The following is a 17662-nucleotide window of genomic DNA, read 5'->3' on the forward strand; positions in this document are numbered from 1 at the left end:
GATAAATGTTGGTATTATTAGAGATTTATTCTGTGATTGACTTGTGAACTAGCGACACTTCCGATGGAAGAACTACTACAATATGTAGAAATCACTGATGAATTAATAGTGTTTACATTAGCTGACCATCAAGCAACTGTGCCACATAGAGAAGCTGAGTTAAAGCTCCCTTGAAGTATTATTTTGCAATGTTATTGTTGTCGGATGAGATTACTTCACTGTGGCGGCATCAATAAGCAGTATGAAGACGTGTGTCGAAGTTGTTATACATTATAAGTAGGTGCAATTATTCAAGTATAGCAGGAAAGCACAGAAAGTTCCGTTTAATATTTCCAAAGCTTTTAATCGTCGTGGTGTGGTGGTTGTCAATGAGCGGCACTGTAGCAGCGTGTTTGGCAGTGGCGAATGGGGGACGGGGGGTGTCTAGAATGCTTTGTAAATATTTTAATATCGATGGCTGTCTTCTGCGTTCTTGTGCCGTGTAGTATGGTAGAAATTTGCCGACGTTTCAGGAAATGAGGGAAGTGGGAGGTCACAATTTTCACTTACATTCATAACCTATTCTAAAGTGTTATATGCCAATGTTTTTTTTGCCTCCTTTGTACACATCTTTTCTGTATTTTGTTGACATAGATATAGGAAGCCCAAGCAATGTGCCCATGATTCCACAAAAATGGTTTAATGGCAATAAACGTATCACATGACAGTACAGTTACATTCTACTTTGCTTTCTTCATATTTCCAAATCTGTTATAACCGGATAAACTGTTTTCTTTAATGCAGTCACCTGATTACACATTCTGGTGTATTAGGTAATTTTGAGTTGATGTGTGCAAAGTTAGGGAGACACTGGAAGTAAAGGGCAGGAGAGGCAGCTGATCATCAACATTTTGCCAAACACACTGACTATTCTTGGCTGTACCATGTACCAGTTATGAATGCTTTTAGAGTAAAGTAAGCAGGACAATCAACTTTATCAAAATAAGATGAAGATATGAATAAGGAAATGTCATTTACATAATAGGCTGTTCTAGCCAAAGGCGCTGAATTTTAAACTTTGCATTAGGAGAAGTTGAAGTTTTAAGTTATCAATATGTTTCCTGAATTTTAATTGTCTTGTATTGAAATGTTGTGTGTACCTGCTTTGTGTTGCTGTGTTTTGTGCTTTGTTGAACTAAACAAGTTCCTGTGCAAATGCTAATAGAGATGTATTATATTTGCAGCAAATGGGGAGGGGGGCTACAATATAACAGAAAAATAAAATCAAGATAGTAACTTCAAAATATCAGTACCTGACATCACTACAAAAAATAATTTTAAACCATAGCATATTTATTGAATGAAATTAATTATAGAGTTTTTAATATTTTAAATTAATTTTAACTTTGAATACAAATGTTTAATTGCTTACATATCAGTGATGCCCCAGAAGGTAGCAAAGTTGATGCTAAAACATGGGCTAGTATACTGAATATTTTAATTATTTGTTTGTAATTATAAATAATAAATATTCTATTATGATAGTTATAAAATTCAGATTTCTTACAGGAGTCTTCCGGACCACCACCTACAAGAGTTATGGAGCCAGATATACAAGAGGGGAGTAAAAGGTGAAATTTTAAGGGACATTTTGATGTTTTATTTCCAACATAAAGTGTTTTCACCACCGCCACATGAATCATATGACGTTCTTGTTGCATTTTCTGCAAAAGACATATCTAAGAAGATGAAAACTGTAATTTTCCAAATCTTAGAAGAGATTTGTCCATGTGTAGAAAGCAGTATTGTGGAAACATTATCTTTTTCTGCAAATAACAGTGCATCAGTGGAGCTGCTAAATTGTATCCTTGTTGGTGGATTTATTCCACTGTTGGATGAATCTGCGATGGAAAGATTGTTTGGGTATGTACTTTTGAACTTGAATTCTGTATTGGAAAATTGTTGATCTGGTAGTCATGGAAGATAATACTTTAATGCACTAACAAATTTAAGTAATTTTGAAACTTCTAACAGCATTGTAGGCTATTCAAAATGAATGACTGTAATGCAGTTATCATAATGTAATAACATGAACAAATTATAGCAATGAATTAACTTCATGAATAAAGCATTCTTCTCATGCCACCAGCCATATAATTTTATTAATGAAGATGGTGTTGGAACAGCAGAAGTCTGTGCTGTCTTTGGTTTCATTAATCAGAATTTGTGACTGCAGTTTAGCACTGCTTCTAAATGACATTTAGGGAGAATCCAAATTTAAAGGAAATAATCAGGTGCTGGTATGAAAATCTGATGATTAAAGGTTGTAGTTGCAAAGATAAAAAACCTCTTTTAGCATCCAATTAGAAACAGCATGTCATTTAAATCAGCTAACATTAGTTGAAAGTTGATGAGCCAGGATTGGTATAGTAGAAAATAGAATTTATTTACATTTCATAGGGCCAAGCCAAGTCAAGGTATAGAAATTTCACCAACCACAGTATGGATATTCATCTGTAGGACTTCACTTTAAACCTTGCAATCTGCAAATGCTACGGACCATTTCAGAAGAAGACAGTGAAAATGACATCCTCGCTAAAGGGAAAGTAGATGAAAGCTGGGTTAGAATGTTATGTTTGGCTCAATTTAAACCTGTGTGACTTTGAAGGATAGTTCATACAAAATGAACACCGTGTGGAAGATAATCTGAGGGAGAATATCTGGAAGATACTTAAAAATGACTCTCAAAGAACTTTGCATCACCTTCATTGTGGTTGAACTACATAGAGAGTGCATGATTTTTACACAATGCATGATGCAGTTGTGTGTAGTATAAAATATCTGTTATATTTAGAGAAAATAAGTTATGTGACTGATAATGTCATAATGCTTAAGAAATTATTACTGGGAGGAAAGAAAAAGGAATTCAAGGATTCTTTTAAAATCTTGGGGCTGTATAACTTTTGATCTGAATTTGTATAGAAACAGATTCTGTGATGAGAAATGTTCCATGTGAAATAGTGGAATGGACTGAAAATTGAATGAATTTTGCAGTCTCAGTTTTATAAAGACTTAAACTTTGTTGAATTTTCCATCATTTCTGTTCGTTTTCTCAAGATTTTGTGGTTCTGTAGAATGAAGGGAAATTTGAAGTTTTGGATTTAGAACATTTGACAGACTTGCAAATAAGACGTCTAAAATTTTACTTAATTGATAACATTTGGTAATATCATCAGATGCACAAAATATGTTTTGTTGTTTGAAATTCTTTGTTGACTTTAGTGGTTAAATCTTAAATTCATTGCAGCCTTTTATCAGGAGAGGTCCTAACTACTGAAGAAAGTGGCAAGTTACTGTTGTTTTTATGTGAAGTTGTTCCAAGACACCAAACAGTTATGTCTCAAAATTATATCACAAGATTTAATAAACAGATGATTGTATGGATGCAGAACACGCGATTCTCTCCAGTCACATCTTCACAATTTTTTAATCGTTTGGACACAAGATCTATGTCAGAAGTGGATGGGAGCCCAGCTGGAGAATACTTTACTGCTTTAACACTTTGTAAGTCAATTTGCAGTTTATGGCCATATCTCAAGTAATTAAGGATTTATTTTTTCAGTGCTGTATTCAGAAGGCCCAGGCTGGAACAAAGTGGGACCATTTTCCCAAACTGTGTTTCTCATGTAGTTTCTGAGTTTCTTCTGAGTAATGCCATAATTAATAAATTCCATAATACCCAGAGGAACGGTCAGTTTTATTTACTGTTATTGTACATTATCATCACTTTATATTATGATTTTGTGTTACAGCTGGCAGCTTCAGTAAGTCACAGGTTATGAATGTTCATACTTTCTCTATATTAAGAAAGTGGTTAGAACAAGCTGGTGATGCCTCTGAAATACAACATCTGTTTGAAGCAGTGGGAGAGTACTGTAATGTTTTGGTGGAGCAGTGTTTCAGGCCAGCTTACAAACAACATGACACTGCTCTTCAGAAAGCTGTGAGTATAATTTTTAAATACGTGTTTACTTAATGTTAAGTGTGATAAAGTTCAAATATTTGGAAACACAATAACAAATCAAAATGATACTCATGAGGAAGTTGTGAGGAGACTAAATTCTGGAAATGCTTCCTACTTTTCAGTTCAAAATATTTTGTCTTCCCGTCTGATTTCCAAGAACCTGAAGACAATTTTGCCTGTTGTTTTGTATGGGTCTCTCCCTCTGAGGGAGGAACATAGATTGCAGGTTTTTGAGAATGGGGTGTTGAGGAGGATATTTGGGCCTAGGAGAGAAGACGATGGAGTATGGAGAAAATTACATAATGATGAACTTAAAAATTTATACTCCTCCAGCAGTATTGTCAGAGTGATTAAGTCAAGAAGAATGAGATGAGTGTGGCATGTGCCATGCATGGATGGGGCAAGAGGTGTGCACCAGGTATTGGTTGGGAAGCCCAAGGGGAAGAGACTGCTGAGAAGACATAGACATAGATGGGAGGATAATGTCAGGCGGGATCTATGGGAGATAGGAGTTGAAGGAGACTGGATTTTGTTGGCCAGGACAGGGTCCAGTGGAGGGCATTGGTGAATTCAGTGATGAACTTTTGGGTTCGGTAAGCCATCTAGTTAGTTAGTTATTATGAAGTTTTGTGGTTGATATATTGCTGTATCTAATAGAAATAATATTAGGTTCTGTATCATTGTAATAGTATGGATATCAAGAATATGTCTTGTGATTTTTAAAATGTTTGTTTCTGTATTTCATACAGATTTTTTAAAATTTATTTTCAGATTCTGTGTGAAGTATTGGATGTCCTGAATCAGTTGGTTCAGTTAGACTCAAGTCAAGGCTCACAAATATTGCAGGTTGTTAAGAGGATACAAACTAATGTGACTGAAAAATTTAAGTCTGATCATTGTGATATTTCTATTTTTGTAAGACTTCTACATTTCCTTCTTAATTTTGGTGAGTTGTATGAAATTTACTGAGTACAGAACATATTTATCCAGTAATAATGTATATTAATTTGAAATTTTATATTACAGGTGCTATTACAGGTTACAATCCACAGCATTTCTGCAGCCAGTTTTTTGGAGATATAGTTTATCGTAGCTATTCGTCTGAGTTAGCAGCTTTTGACATCGCCACATTCATTCTGGAAAATCAAGTTAAAATGGCATTATTGCAGCAACAACTTACCCAGAAGTACTTTCCAAATTTGCTGAAACTTATTGCATATCATCCTGCCAGTCTTGTTGAAGAATTTGTAGAACTGATCTCTACATTTGTGGTTCCAGCCACTACAGTGGAGGTACTATGTTTAACTTCATAATTTATCCTCTAGAATTTTTGACATTTGGACCATTTATTTACTTACCACTTGCCTCATAATGTATCATATATTGTATTTCCCTTGTTTTGCTGTTGTATGAATTATTGTCTACAGAATATGTAAGGTAGTTTAATACTGCATGTCATGAATACTGAGAACTATTTTTGGTCTATGAAAACATGGAAATATATTGTATCATGGATCAGTTCAGAATGATAAATATGTTACCTTTACAATTAACTTTTACTTCAATTAATGTTCTGCTTGTTTACAAGTCACAGTCTTGATTATGGATGGTTATATGAAATTTTGCAAATTAATGTGTTAGATGCGTGTGTACAAATAATTTGTTATATTTTGTTTTCTGAGTTGAAAATGCCAACATGACTGATATGAAAATTTGAGATTGGATTTGGAAATCTTGTTATGGTTGTGTAAATGTTCATATGAAGTCTCTGACATCAGAATGTTTATCAGTCACAGGAAACTCTTGAATTATTTTAAGGTGCTGAAGATTGAAATCTTTGTATGCAGGTATTCCACAGCTTAATTGACTTACCAGCTCTGTCAGCTACACTTTGTCTGCATCAGGCACCAGCAGTTCTACAACTTGATCAAAATGCAGGTTCAGCTGGACCACAGTGGATGTCATTACTAGAGACTGTTCACTCACCAGCCTTCCAGCCTGTGTTCAGTTTCATGCTGAGAATGGAGAGTGGAAAAGGGAATGCATTTGATGGGTAGATTTTATGCAAGTTTAAATTTTCAGTCATTTGTATATTGTTTTAACTTTATTGGTTTACTTTTGCATGTAGCTATTTTGAAACCATAGCTCTTAAAGTTCATAAGGAGCTGCAGTTAATACATACATATGTCTATGATTTTAATGCTTACAAAGTTACTGTTGCTTTTCTTCAGTTAGATGAAGGTTCCAGTAAAAATGTGATATGTTTATTACCATTTCTGTTGGGATATATGCAGTTTTCTTAACTTTCTGATTTCAGAATTGGAACATATCTGGATATTTTAGGTGAGCTATCAAGTTATCCATTAGTTGTCACCTGCAGTCAGGTAGTTCCGCTGTTGCTTGATGCATTCTTCAGTGAGGTGCAGTCCAAGGCTGATCCACAAGTTCTTGTGGTCCTTATACCAGCCATGTTAGAGAGACTGAAGTTTGTCTATAGAGTACCTGGTTACCAGGAAGCCATTTGTAGGTGTGTGGACAGAGATATATTTTGATAATATAGTGAGGAATAAAAAAATGGAACACCGTAGGGCAGGTGCTGTCAACCTTCTAGCATCTGACACCACATTCACACTTTCTTGTTGACTGGGGTGCTTCTAACTTACTAACACAAATAGGTTCACATATTACTCAATAATTTTCTTTAAAATAATTGACTTGCTGTATTCATTATTCGGGGTGATATACAATTACAGAATTGTATGCATACCACATAAAACTAGTACCATGGAAACTGAATTTTTCTTTAGTAGGTTGGCATTTTTGTTAAACTAAATTTCATGAAGAAGTTAATTACCTGGAGAAGTATAAGTATATGAAAAAATTGCAAATATCAGTAATATAGTTGAATGGATTGGGCTACTATGTATGTGAAACAATTGGAAAATTATTTAGGCAGAATAGTTGAAGAGAGCATAGAATTATGAAGCTGTGAGTTAAAGATTAAGAAGATCAAGGAGATAATGAAGAGGATTTTGAGGCTGGTACAGGCACAAGTTTCCTAATTCATTGGAGAGAATTATTGCATATATTTATGTAGAAAGCTAGACAGGGAAGAATATATTTTTTAAATTAATTTTTTTATTTTGATATTCATTAACACTATATTGTACTGTATATATCCATTTTCAGGACTGTACTGCATCATTTCAGGACAATTTTGAAAATATGTCCTGAACTAGTATTCACAGCACAAACAAATTTTCTTCAGTTTATCTCTGTTTTGGACAACAGCCAGAAATATTCGCAATTCTACATGCATATAGTATGGGCTGTTGGTGAATATGCATCTTCCAGTTACAGGTAAAATCATCCATGTTTGATCTACTTTTAGAGCTGGGATAGTGACTAGGCTATGGATTGGATGACCAGGCTTCGCTTCCTGGCAGGGCAGGATTTTTTTCTTTTGAGACTGGCTCTGTGGCCCAACAAGCCTTCTATCCAAAGGGTATCACCATTTTTTTCTCAGGGTAAAGCAGCCAGGGCATGGAGCTGATTATTTGCCTCTTTTTAGTGTCTAGGTTAAGTTAACTTTGGTATTTGCTTTCATTTACTCTGGAAAATGAATTGTATTTTGAAATTAAGAAATTACAGAATTCAGTTTTATTTCCTTCCTCATGGATTCTGGAAACGGAGGCTATCTTATAACCAATATCATTTTGTAGGTGGGCCACTTTGTGAAAATGTACAGTTAAGTCTGGGTAGTAAGGAAGGCAGTTAAAATAAATTAATTTTATAATTTATAAATGAGTTGAATATTTTTAAATAATTCATAAATGTGGATTTGATTACAGTAAACAGTGCAGCCATGAATTGTTGGTGAAGTATTATGAGGTACTGGAATGTGCTGTTTATGAAACTCTATCTGTCATCTCTGTTCAAGAAAAAAACATACCCTTCAAACTTCTCAATATTGCAAGTGCTTCATTAGCAAAGGTAATTAAGATTAAAAGGTAACAGTAAATATGCTTTATAGATTAATGATCATAGGATTCATATTTTGAAAAGTAATCATAAATTTAGTGGATGTTTTGTTTGAAGCAGAAATGAGATTTGAATTTAATTTTTTTTGTGCTTATAGAGAAAGTGTTATAACTCTATATGGAAATTTATCAGTAAACGTTAACCTTGCACAAGTAACTGCCACCAAATGCTGTGGCTTGCTTTACTCTTTCATTTTGGGTAGCAATGTAAGATTTTTGTGGAAAGTCTGAGGATTAATATTTGTTATCCTTTTACTACATTTTAATGTGACTGATGTTGTCTTGTAGCTGGCTAGCCGATGTCAGGATCTTATCCCCAGAGTCTTACTTTGCTTGAGAAAAGTTGGTACACAAGTAAATACAGGACTACCAAATGCAAACAAATCCGATAAAAAGATTGTGTATGACCGAGTGGAGGAATTAGTGTGTCTTCTCAGCAACCCAAAGTGCGTACTGATTCTTGTTGAATAAGTTTGCAGAAAAGTAATTGACTTGTTTGTATATTGGGAATTCACCAGGCTGCACAGTGGGATAGATTGCGATTCTAGCTGGAAAAAAATCATTTTTCTCACATTTAAATATGTCAGTATTTTTGCTTGGATTCTGTTAATAAAGACCCCTTCTATAAGAGAATGGCAAGAATACATGTTTTAAACAAGACTAACGCACCCCAGCTTCTCTTATCTGTTAGTGTTGAAGGAGGAAGAGATGCTTATATCAGTAGTCACATTCCAGACAGCTTGGAATCAAGACCCTTGTAGCAGCAGACGAAGGGAAAATCTTTTGACATTTTAAATGAAAGTTATTGAGTAAGGTATGTACTATATTTTGTAGTAGGTTTTGTATAAATATCTGTATTATTTTTATACATATGGCACGCTAACCCAATTATGGCGCTTTTACTGATCATTTTTCTTCTTTCCAATGTTCACATAGACTTTTAGTTGCTAGAGTTATCGAGAGTCACGACCAAATTCACGTAAAAATATAGATTAGAGTATGCACTTTAAGATGAGACCTGTTTCGTTTGCTAGTTTTTGCTAATGTGAGTACCGTGAATTTTTTCCAGAATTAGGAGCACCTCCGCCAATTTCGCGCCAAGAAATATTTCCGTTGTTGTGCAAAAGGAATACAGCTTTTGATGAACTTTGTGATTATATTCTTAAAAGATTAGATATTGTAGAATGTTCTTCCGAAAATAGAAACCATTTAAGAGTGATTTTGAAGAATCTGCATAGCAATTTTAAGAATAGCAGTAAGAATTTAATTTTAGATAAGAATTCTAACTGGTTAGATGTGAATCTAAATTTGCCACAAACATTAGTAGAGCAGATAAAACAAAGTAACAGGGATGAGCCATCGACAAATGGGGTCAGGGGTAGGTGAAGAAAACTTCTTCAAGAATGTAGTGATAGAGGAGAACGGAAAAAATTCAGCTTTTAGTGGAAAATCATGAAGAATCGGCGAATATTTCTGGAATTAATGAAGATCTTATTCGCTGATTTTCTATAATTTTGTGCACCTTGTCCTGTGGATACACAGTGAATGTTGAGGCATTTGATAAATATGCCATGGAAACAGCAAATTTATATCCATGGTACTACATGCCTGCAAGTGTCCACAAGATACTGATTCATGGCAGAAAAATTATAGAATCTGCCATTCTGCCTATCGGATTGTTATCTGAAGATGCCCAGGAGGCCAGGCACAAAGATGTCCGAAGACACAGACTCGATCATGCCAGGAAATGTTCGCGCGAACGAAATTGAGAATATGTCCTGCACATGTTACTAGTTTCTTCTGATCCTTTAATATCGCAGATTAAACAGGCTTCGAGAGCAAGGAAGCCACATTTACCTTCTGAAGTACTCAAATTATTGAAGGAACCGGATATTGATACTGATAAGCAACAACATGAGGACGAGGAAGGATACAGCTCTTCGGATGTCTGTTCCGATGAAGAATACTGATATGAATAATGCTCTGAGTTAAATATTTATGTATTAATGTTGTGTATTCAAAAGTAGAGTAGCTTTTATAATTATATTTGTATTGTAGTGATATTTGTTTCTACTAACTTGACTTGCATGCATTATTTTTCCGTATTTAGATGCGTATTTCGCCCTTTTTACACATAAAACTACTTAATATTTATTATAAATTAATGTATCACACTTTTTGCTGTCAGAATTTTCATTTTCAATATTCGGATTAAAAAAAATCAAGTTTCGATTTTTTTCCGGCTAGAATCGCAATCTATCCCACTGTGGGCTGTAGGAATAGCCACTGATCATTCAAGAATTATTGAACATTGGTGTCTTTATGAGATTTCTGATTATACCAATATTATGATGGATACTGCCCATTGTCACAAAACCATAGAGAATCCTGGAATTTTTGACAAACAATAATGCAAGTAGGTGGTTTTGCAGTGGCTCATCTAGTGGATACTATTATGTCTGCTGCCCATTACATGCAAATAAAGAGAAAGGTAAACAGAGGTACTAACAATTCAGTATATTTTAAAAGTTTTTTCTGATGAAATCTAGAGTATTACAGTGAATAACAATGGTGGTAGTGATGACGGTGAAGTAGTATAGTAATAGTGCACACAAAATTACTGACAGATGGAATATAATCTACCACACTAGTCTTTCCATAATAAACAGTAAAATTTAATAAGCCCTCAGCAGCCTAATCTATTTTTACAGACAAGGGTAATTTTAAATATGCATTTTGAACAAAACAGATTTGGTCAGATATATTCAATTTATTACAGTGGAAACTTTGTCACATGAATGCTTATAATAGCAATGACTTAATGAATTTATATCTTGAGTAAGAAAAATGTGAAAATATTTCAGCATTGCATCCATCATCCTATCCTCAACACATACCAATGATCCAGCCATAACAGCTGTGGTAAGGGTGCTCTCTCATTTTGCCGATTCCTGAAGAATTAACGGCAAGCTGTCACTTCCAAAAAAGCACACTCTGGAGTAAGTAATATTTATTTTATTTAATTATGATTTATTTAACAACTGTCAGTAGCTCAAACTACATTATGTCAAATGGTAAGATGATTAATGAAGAATGAATTGGAAAAGATATGGAGGGAAGTTGTCATAACCTGATTTATGGTACTAGACTGATAGAAAATTTAAGTGCAAGTGTACACTGCAAAATGTAAAGGTTGCTTTAAGTTTATTTTTGTGGAAAGTAGTAGCAGCAGCAGGACTGAATGACAGTGGTGGTAGTTGCATAGCAAACATGGCTGTCAGATGATGCAATATAGAAATGTCTAAGGGGAGAAGAAGATAAAATAAAATGTGAAATGTTTATTGAAGTTTACTGAACACCCATTCCTTATATTACTTCTGTTGTACTGTCTTATCTCCTCCGTCCGTCATTAAGTTTCAAGGTCTTGTCTCATCCTCTTTGCAGTAGTTTTTGTAGTAAATTAAGTAATACTTTCCCTGTTGAAAATGTGTTGTTTTTCCAGTTTCATGACTTCTGCCACTACATTTTTCCACTTGTGGAAAGAAATAACCTTTTTTTAATTCTATGTACAATGTGGCCTTGCCATAATAGCATTGAAGTATGTATAATGTGATGTCATGAATCCCAGACATTATGTATAAATAAGACCACTCTAAGTGTATATTGGATTAGTAGAAGAGTTTCGGATGCAGAATGATATTTTGAAGGAAAATGTGGTATTGTTTCCAGAGTTTCTGGTTTATTGTTATCTTACTGTGCAATGGAGAAGAGATATTCAGGAAGGGGGGGTCAGAGTACATATTTTCAGGCAATGAACAGCCAGAATTACTCCATAAAGGTTACAGACCACACCCATTACAATAAAGTGATCAATACCTTAATTTCAAAACAAATATATTTTCATATTTCCATGCTTAGAAATTATATTTCTATCTATAGAAAAGCACTCATACTATTCTGCCACTATTCACATCAACAAATTATTATACCTTATGCATACAGTAATGTAAGTAGGTGGATTTGCAATGGCTTATCTAGTGGATACTGTTATGCCTGCTGCCCATTACATGCATATGAAGAGGAAGGTCAACAGAGGTCCTAACAGTTCAGTAATAAAGGGATAGTTTTTAAAACAATTTCTTCTAAGTGCAGAGTATTACAGTGAATAATGTTGATGACAGGGTGGAGTGATACAGTAATAGTACATATAGAATTACTAACAGATGGAATATAACCTACCACACTAGTCATTCCATAATAAACAGTAAAATTTAATGTCCTTAGCAGCTTAATTATATTTACAGACAATGATAATAATAATTAGTTCATTGCCCTGATGATGGAGGCAGCAGCAAACTCTGAAATGTCAGTTAACTTTTACCAGACTGCACAGAACTACAACCCAGAAGATGGCCATCTTCGTATTTGAGAAACTGTTATGCCAGTTCATATCAAGTATTATGAGAATCATATGCATATAAAAATAGAACATCTTACAAATATACAATAGTAAGTGAACGCAATCAAATTAAAGTAGTGATTTTCAACTTTCATGCCTTTGAACTGACGAGGATTCTCGACAGGATACACAAACACTCAGAAAGTACTTGTGAATGAAAAATTTTGTTCCTGAGGTCCGTGTACTTCTCTTACATGATGTGATTTGCTTACACTTATATAACCAATATTTGTGTTAAATAAATTCTGTTTGCTATGGTACTAGTGATTATGTTTTGTTCTCGAACAGGGATTTTGTATAATTGCTGGTCATTACTATAACATATACACATTTTAAATGCTTATAATTATGACAAGCTGCAATATGATATTTTATCCTGATTTAATAATAAGGGGTGAAGTCAGCAATGCCATATTGCACAAAGAGCACACAGTCTTATAAAGGTGTGGAAATGTGGGATCTTGAGGATTATAATTAAATAACTGTGGCAATATAAGGGATTCAAGCACTTCAAATATTTCTGTTTGGAGTTCCAACATTTGTATCTCCTGCACATTTGCCTCAAACTCCTTCCACTGGACTTCAGTGCTGTACCTTATACTCTGCATTTCTCCCAAGGCTGAAACATGTTTTATCAGAATCAAATATATCAAAGATAATTGGGCATTTTAATGTGCCTTATAGCATCTATATATGTATGTTTATGTTGAAATTTACAGTTAAGATTCAAATTGTTAAGTTACAAAGGACTGTAAGATATATTCATTGTTCCCATATAGGTCTAAAATTGCTGCATACCTTTAAACCTCTGCTTGCTGTTTGAGTTCCATATTCCAATCATGGCCCAGCCATCTGTTGAAATATTGTGTCTGTAATTTTCTTCAGTTGTTATGCCATTATGGACTGGAGTATTTGGTTGGATGAATACAGATTCATTAACATTGGACCATTTAAGGTGTTTCTTTTCTATAATTTTGGAATTCTCCTGAAGGAAAGCTATCAACTCATCATTTATGTCTTTAAATTTGCAATCTACAACTCTGGACACTTCAGACACTAATGCCATATACTCTGAGAAAAGTCTAACCAAAGGTTCATATGTAAACTTACTCCAAGTGTCATCATTCTGTAACAGATTGTAATTAAGTATAATTAATTATAACAACCCCTGAGCACACAAAGTTAAAATAATTATAACATTTTTGAAACTCTGAAGGTATTAGAAAATTCACATCTGCAATACTTGTTCAGTAATGACAAAGTTCAGTTCTGTAACACAAAACATTATTGGACACAAAAAGCATAAAATTAAAAATAATTTTATTATGCATTTTTACAAAATAATTGGAAGGTAACTGCATATATCCTATTTTTGGATGTAATCACCATACATTTCATTCACTACCCCACAAGTTTCTTTAACCTTTTCACAATATAATTTTTATAAAATGAAAATACTGAATATGAAAGTAACATAAGAGCAGGTTTAATTTAAAAAGTTCAAAAATAATAGTGAACACATTAAGAACCTACAGGACCATGTGAATTAATATATTAGGATAATGTTAAAACAAGCTTTCTTGTTTGTTTTCATGCTACGTCCAAAGTACCATGTTTAAATATTCTGCCACCATCTGTTTATATTCCAAAAGATTGGTAAAGAAGCAAAAGTGAATCAAACATTTTGTTGCTGTTCTATCTGGTATTTTCTCTTTCAGGTAATGAATAAAGATTGCTGTCTCCCTCTTATGATAACTCACCATGGCTGATAATTTATTTAAGAAACTTTTAGCAGCTGCTTGCCTCTTGCCAGCTCCATTTCCATGCTTCATCCCTTCCTGACTTCCTGCCAAGAAGTAGTGGTAAGTTTTAAGAACTTTGACTAAGTCTGAAGGTACTCCAAAAACATCCACTGCTTCTGCTAATCCAACTACTCTGTAAGCTTTTTCAGAGATGTGGCATGTCTTGTCACGCAGCAGACATGAATTCACTTTCATTTGAGCTATTTTACTTTTTTTAATATCATGGTCAACACTGATGTTTGGGAAAGCAGTTACTCGACAAAGTAAGTCCTCAAGGTCTGAGACTCCTGTTTTTTCTGGAAGTGATGTGCTACTTGACTGCTTTGGATTGTTATTCTTAAAATTAAAAAAAATTCTGTTCTTAGAATGTAATATAGCAGTATTTTCATCTTTCACTGAATTGTCCTTTGGTTTTAAAGTGCAACTCACTGGTGGATTGTGTTTTTTGGCAGTAGTACAGTTTGTATGAACCAAGAAATCTTTCTGGTATGTTGTTTGAAATGATGGACCAGATTTAAATCTTGGTTTAGTGATTGCTTTTTTATCATAATTTCCATTCACAATTGGAATAGATGTAGACTGCTTCTTCGTATTTTTCAGTGTTGTCCTTGGAGAATGGTTATCAACAGAACTCCCCTTTGTAACAGATTGATTATTAACTGATCTCTTCGTAATATTTAAGGATCCATTACTGGTTGTCACTGGTCTTTTAACAGATTTAATCTTTGCATTATCAGTTTTCTTTTGTACTTTATCATTAAGTTTCATGGAGCCAAATCCAAGTTGTAATGAGATTTTCTTTGTGTTAGACCTTTTTATCAAGGGTGAGCTTTTTGGTTGGTGCTGTGAAACACTCAGTGTTTCTCGTAGCTTTTGTGCTTCTTCTACAACTTGTTCGATATTTTTTGCCACTTCAGCAATTCTGGAATCTTCATCATCCAAAGTACAGTCAGGTGGTTCTTCATAAACAGAATCATCAGGAATATGCCAGTTGTTTAACAAATGCTTTGTTTCATCACAACTTGCATGTATCAGTTGCTTGGTTCTGGTTGTTGCGTCTAGAGTATTTTGTAGTACAGCTAATAATCTGTCACAAAAATACCATATTTTCAACATGAGCACAGCTGCTATGATGGAAAATTTCAGTCATTAAACAAATTTAGTAAAAATCTGGCAGAAAAATAGTATAAATAAAGGGTATCTATAAAAATTCTGCTGATCCCAAGAATGTGAAATGAAGTCTAGCATTAAAGTTAGGTTACCTGTAACTAAACAGAAAAAGTCCAAGAATTTGATTTCAAATAGTCTGTTTGAATGTCTACTGTTAAAACAATTCTAAGCAAAGATTCAGAATATTGTAGTATGAAATATTCTTCCCTCCAATCCCCACAACACACATTAATTCCAGTTATGCTGATGGACAAGATAGAAACTGCTAAAAACATGGGAAACTGAATGTAGATACTGTAATTTAACCAAATTTTGTGCTGAACAAAGCATCCAGGCGTCTGTCACATATGGGACAGAAAGCCTCACTGTCAATAAATGTGTTAAGAACACAACAGTAGGTATTAACAGGAAGTAAACAATAACACAGCAAATGTGTCCTGCTTTATAGCAGTGTACCGACTGCTGATCTGGATCATAAATACATGTGCAATATTTATTTAGGAAACCGATACCCATGTTGGGTTACTGTTAAACAAGAACAGTTATGAATTCTGTAACTTGAACTACATTAACTTAAAACCTTTAAGCTTTTAGGTTAGTTTGGATAAATGCATTTTTAGGATCACCTTACCTGGACAATTCAATTTGACTTATATCGCTATTTTCCATAATGATAAGTACATAAACTTTCTTGTTCAGTTGTGGCCTCCGTTAGAATAAATTCTAAGGACATAAATGTACAAGAACAGTATGAAAATTGAAGCTATGGCGAGATATACACATGTACATTTCCCGCCAAACGTGACGTGTGCAAAATTAGTTAGACGGCAAGTGACCTTTGTCACATTACGAAGCAGTAGACAAGTTACAATTCACGGAATTAGTATGTTCAAAAACGAAGAAACGTTTATACAGTTTATACAACTTATTTATTATGTTTGACCAAGTAACCTGAAATCAATTTATGCAACTGTACTCAAGTATTTAACATCACCTGAAAAGGATTTAAAATTTGAAGATTACTGTGTTCGTGGACATAACATTTCAGAGGAGATTCCTGCTTCTATCAATAGGGTTTCTCTGGAATGTGGGTCATTATCTAACAGACTGCATGATGTAACATGCGATTTTTATACATGTAATTGTGAGAACCTGAAATATAACAAATGTATGCATTGATGTAAAGTGGTCGTTAAAGCTGTCCGATCTAAATCATGGGCGGAGCGTTCATGACTACCGTGTCAACCCAGTTAACAATTTAAAAATATATCTATCTATCTATCTTACTATAAAAATTTGTGATTCCTCGTATATTATAAAAAAAAATTTGTGATTCCTCGTTGTCTTCAACCAATTTGTCGTCAAAAAATGACGTCATCAACAATACCAACAGATATTTGTTTACTCGGCATTGTTGTGGAACACAACAATGCCGTGTAAACAAATATCTGCTGGCATTGTTGAAGTCGACACAACAATGCCGAGTAAACAAATAACGCTTCACAACAAGGAAATCAAAGAATATCAAGTCAGTCGCATTATCACTGCTCCAGAAGCAGCACGTCGCATTCTTAAAAATTGACTAACAGTTGTCCTAAAACATCAGGAAAGTGAAAGAAGACGTTATCAAGTATTTGAAGTACCAACTCCAACAACTTCAACAAGGTAAACTGATACGCATTCGATATATTACGATTACGAAAACTATTATGAAAACTGACTTTATGATCGATTTTAAGACGAAGATTTGCAGGGGTGGGGCTGTACGTAGAAAGTTGACTGACCAAGAACTGTTGACCTCTGAACAGCGACGTAAAGAACTAAAACATCAGACATATTTAAGAAATAAAGAAAAGCGAAGGTAGACTTACATTGATAAACGAGACCATATTAACGACACATGTACAAAAACAGACGAAGATTTGCAAGGGTGGGATTGGAAGTAGATAGTTGACTAACCAAGAACACTTGGCCTCGGAACAGCGACGTAAAGAACTAAAACATCAGACATACTTAACAAAAAATAGAAGAGGAAAAAAGAAGACTTGCAATGTTGGGGTTGGACGTAGATAGTTGACCAACCAAGAACTGTTGGCCTCGGAACAGCGACGTAAGGAACTAAAACATCAGAACTATTCAACAAAAAACAGAAGAGGAAAAAATAAGACTTGCAATGTTGGGGTTGGAC

General features: G+C 34.2%; 2 protein-coding genes and 1 long non-coding RNA gene across 7 annotated transcripts; 2 read left to right on the plus strand and 1 right to left on the minus strand.

Annotated features, from left to right (window-relative positions):
• The first annotated feature begins 83 nt into the window (after positions 1–83).
• LOC110834039 (AP-5 complex subunit zeta-1) lies at positions 84–14261 on the plus strand. Of its 5 annotated transcripts, none has more exons than XM_022072799.2 (13): positions 85–276; positions 1549–1902; positions 3287–3543; positions 3792–3982; positions 4775–4949; positions 5030–5295; positions 5851–6056; positions 6321–6530; positions 7193–7363; positions 7855–7996; positions 8332–8489; positions 10908–11042; positions 12348–14261. In XM_022072799.2, exons 1-12 carry the CDS (start codon positions 242–244, stop codon positions 10996–10998), a joined length of 2256 nt encoding a protein of 751 aa, XP_021928491.1. In that variant the 5' UTR covers positions 85–241; the 3' UTR covers positions 10999–11042; positions 12348–14261. The 5 variants fall into 5 exon arrangements, with proteins under 5 accessions (XP_021928493.1, XP_021928491.1, XP_021928490.1 ...); XM_022072798.2 differs by having other exon boundaries at positions 86–276; positions 14221–14261; XM_022072801.2 differs by having other exon boundaries at positions 84–276; positions 1538–1902; positions 10908–14261.
• Positions 8496–10106, plus strand: LOC147873647 (uncharacterized). The gene is made up of 2 exons (XR_015535479.1): positions 8496–8857; positions 9113–10106. It is a non-coding gene; the product is annotated as an uncharacterized LOC147873647 (long non-coding RNA).
• On the minus strand, positions 11921–16319 carry LOC110834063 (uncharacterized). Its single transcript, XM_022072850.2, has 4 exons — positions 16106–16319; positions 14263–15391; positions 13301–13628; positions 11921–13121 (listed from the first exon to the last, which is right to left on the minus strand). Exons 1-4 carry the CDS (start codon positions 16141–16143, stop codon positions 12874–12876), a joined length of 1743 nt encoding a protein of 580 aa, XP_021928542.1. The 5' UTR covers positions 16144–16319; the 3' UTR covers positions 11921–12873.
• Between the last annotated feature and the right edge of the window lie 1343 nt (positions 16320–17662).

The sequence above is a fragment of the Zootermopsis nevadensis genome, unplaced genomic scaffold (genome assembly GCF_977971745.1).
Source record: "Zootermopsis nevadensis isolate Lab colony 2312 unplaced genomic scaffold, Znev_1.0 Znev_ptg000017l, whole genome shotgun sequence".
NCBI lineage: Eukaryota > Metazoa > Arthropoda > Insecta > Blattodea > Termopsidae > Zootermopsis > Zootermopsis nevadensis.

What these genes read in the sequence shown, in the direction of transcription:
- LOC110834039 (XM_022072799.2), top strand. Translation starts at nt 242, where the DNA reads ATGAAGACGTGTGTCGAAGTTGTTATACATTATAA. An exon ending in TACCAGGAAGCCATTTGTAG is followed by an intron (nt 6,531 to 7,192) that starts GTGTGTGGACAG and finishes ATCCATTTTCAG; the next exon opens with GACTGTACTGCATCATTTCA. An exon ending in TGTCTTCTCAGCAACCCAAA is followed by an intron (nt 8,490 to 10,907) that starts GTGCGTACTGAT and finishes AAAATATTTCAG; the next exon opens with CATTGCATCCATCATCCTAT.
- LOC110834063 (XM_022072850.2), bottom strand. Translation starts at nt 16,143, where the DNA reads ATGGAAAATAGCGATATAAGTCAAATTGAATTGTCCAG. An exon ending in TAAATAAATTATCAGCCATG is followed by an intron (nt 13,629 to 14,262) that starts GTGAGTTATCAT and finishes AATCTGTTACAG; the next exon opens with AATGATGACACTTGGAGTAA. An exon ending in CAGCAAGCAGAGGTTTAAAG is followed by an intron (nt 13,122 to 13,300) that starts GTATGCAGCAAT and finishes AACATGTTTCAG; the next exon opens with CCTTGGGAGAAATGCAGAGT.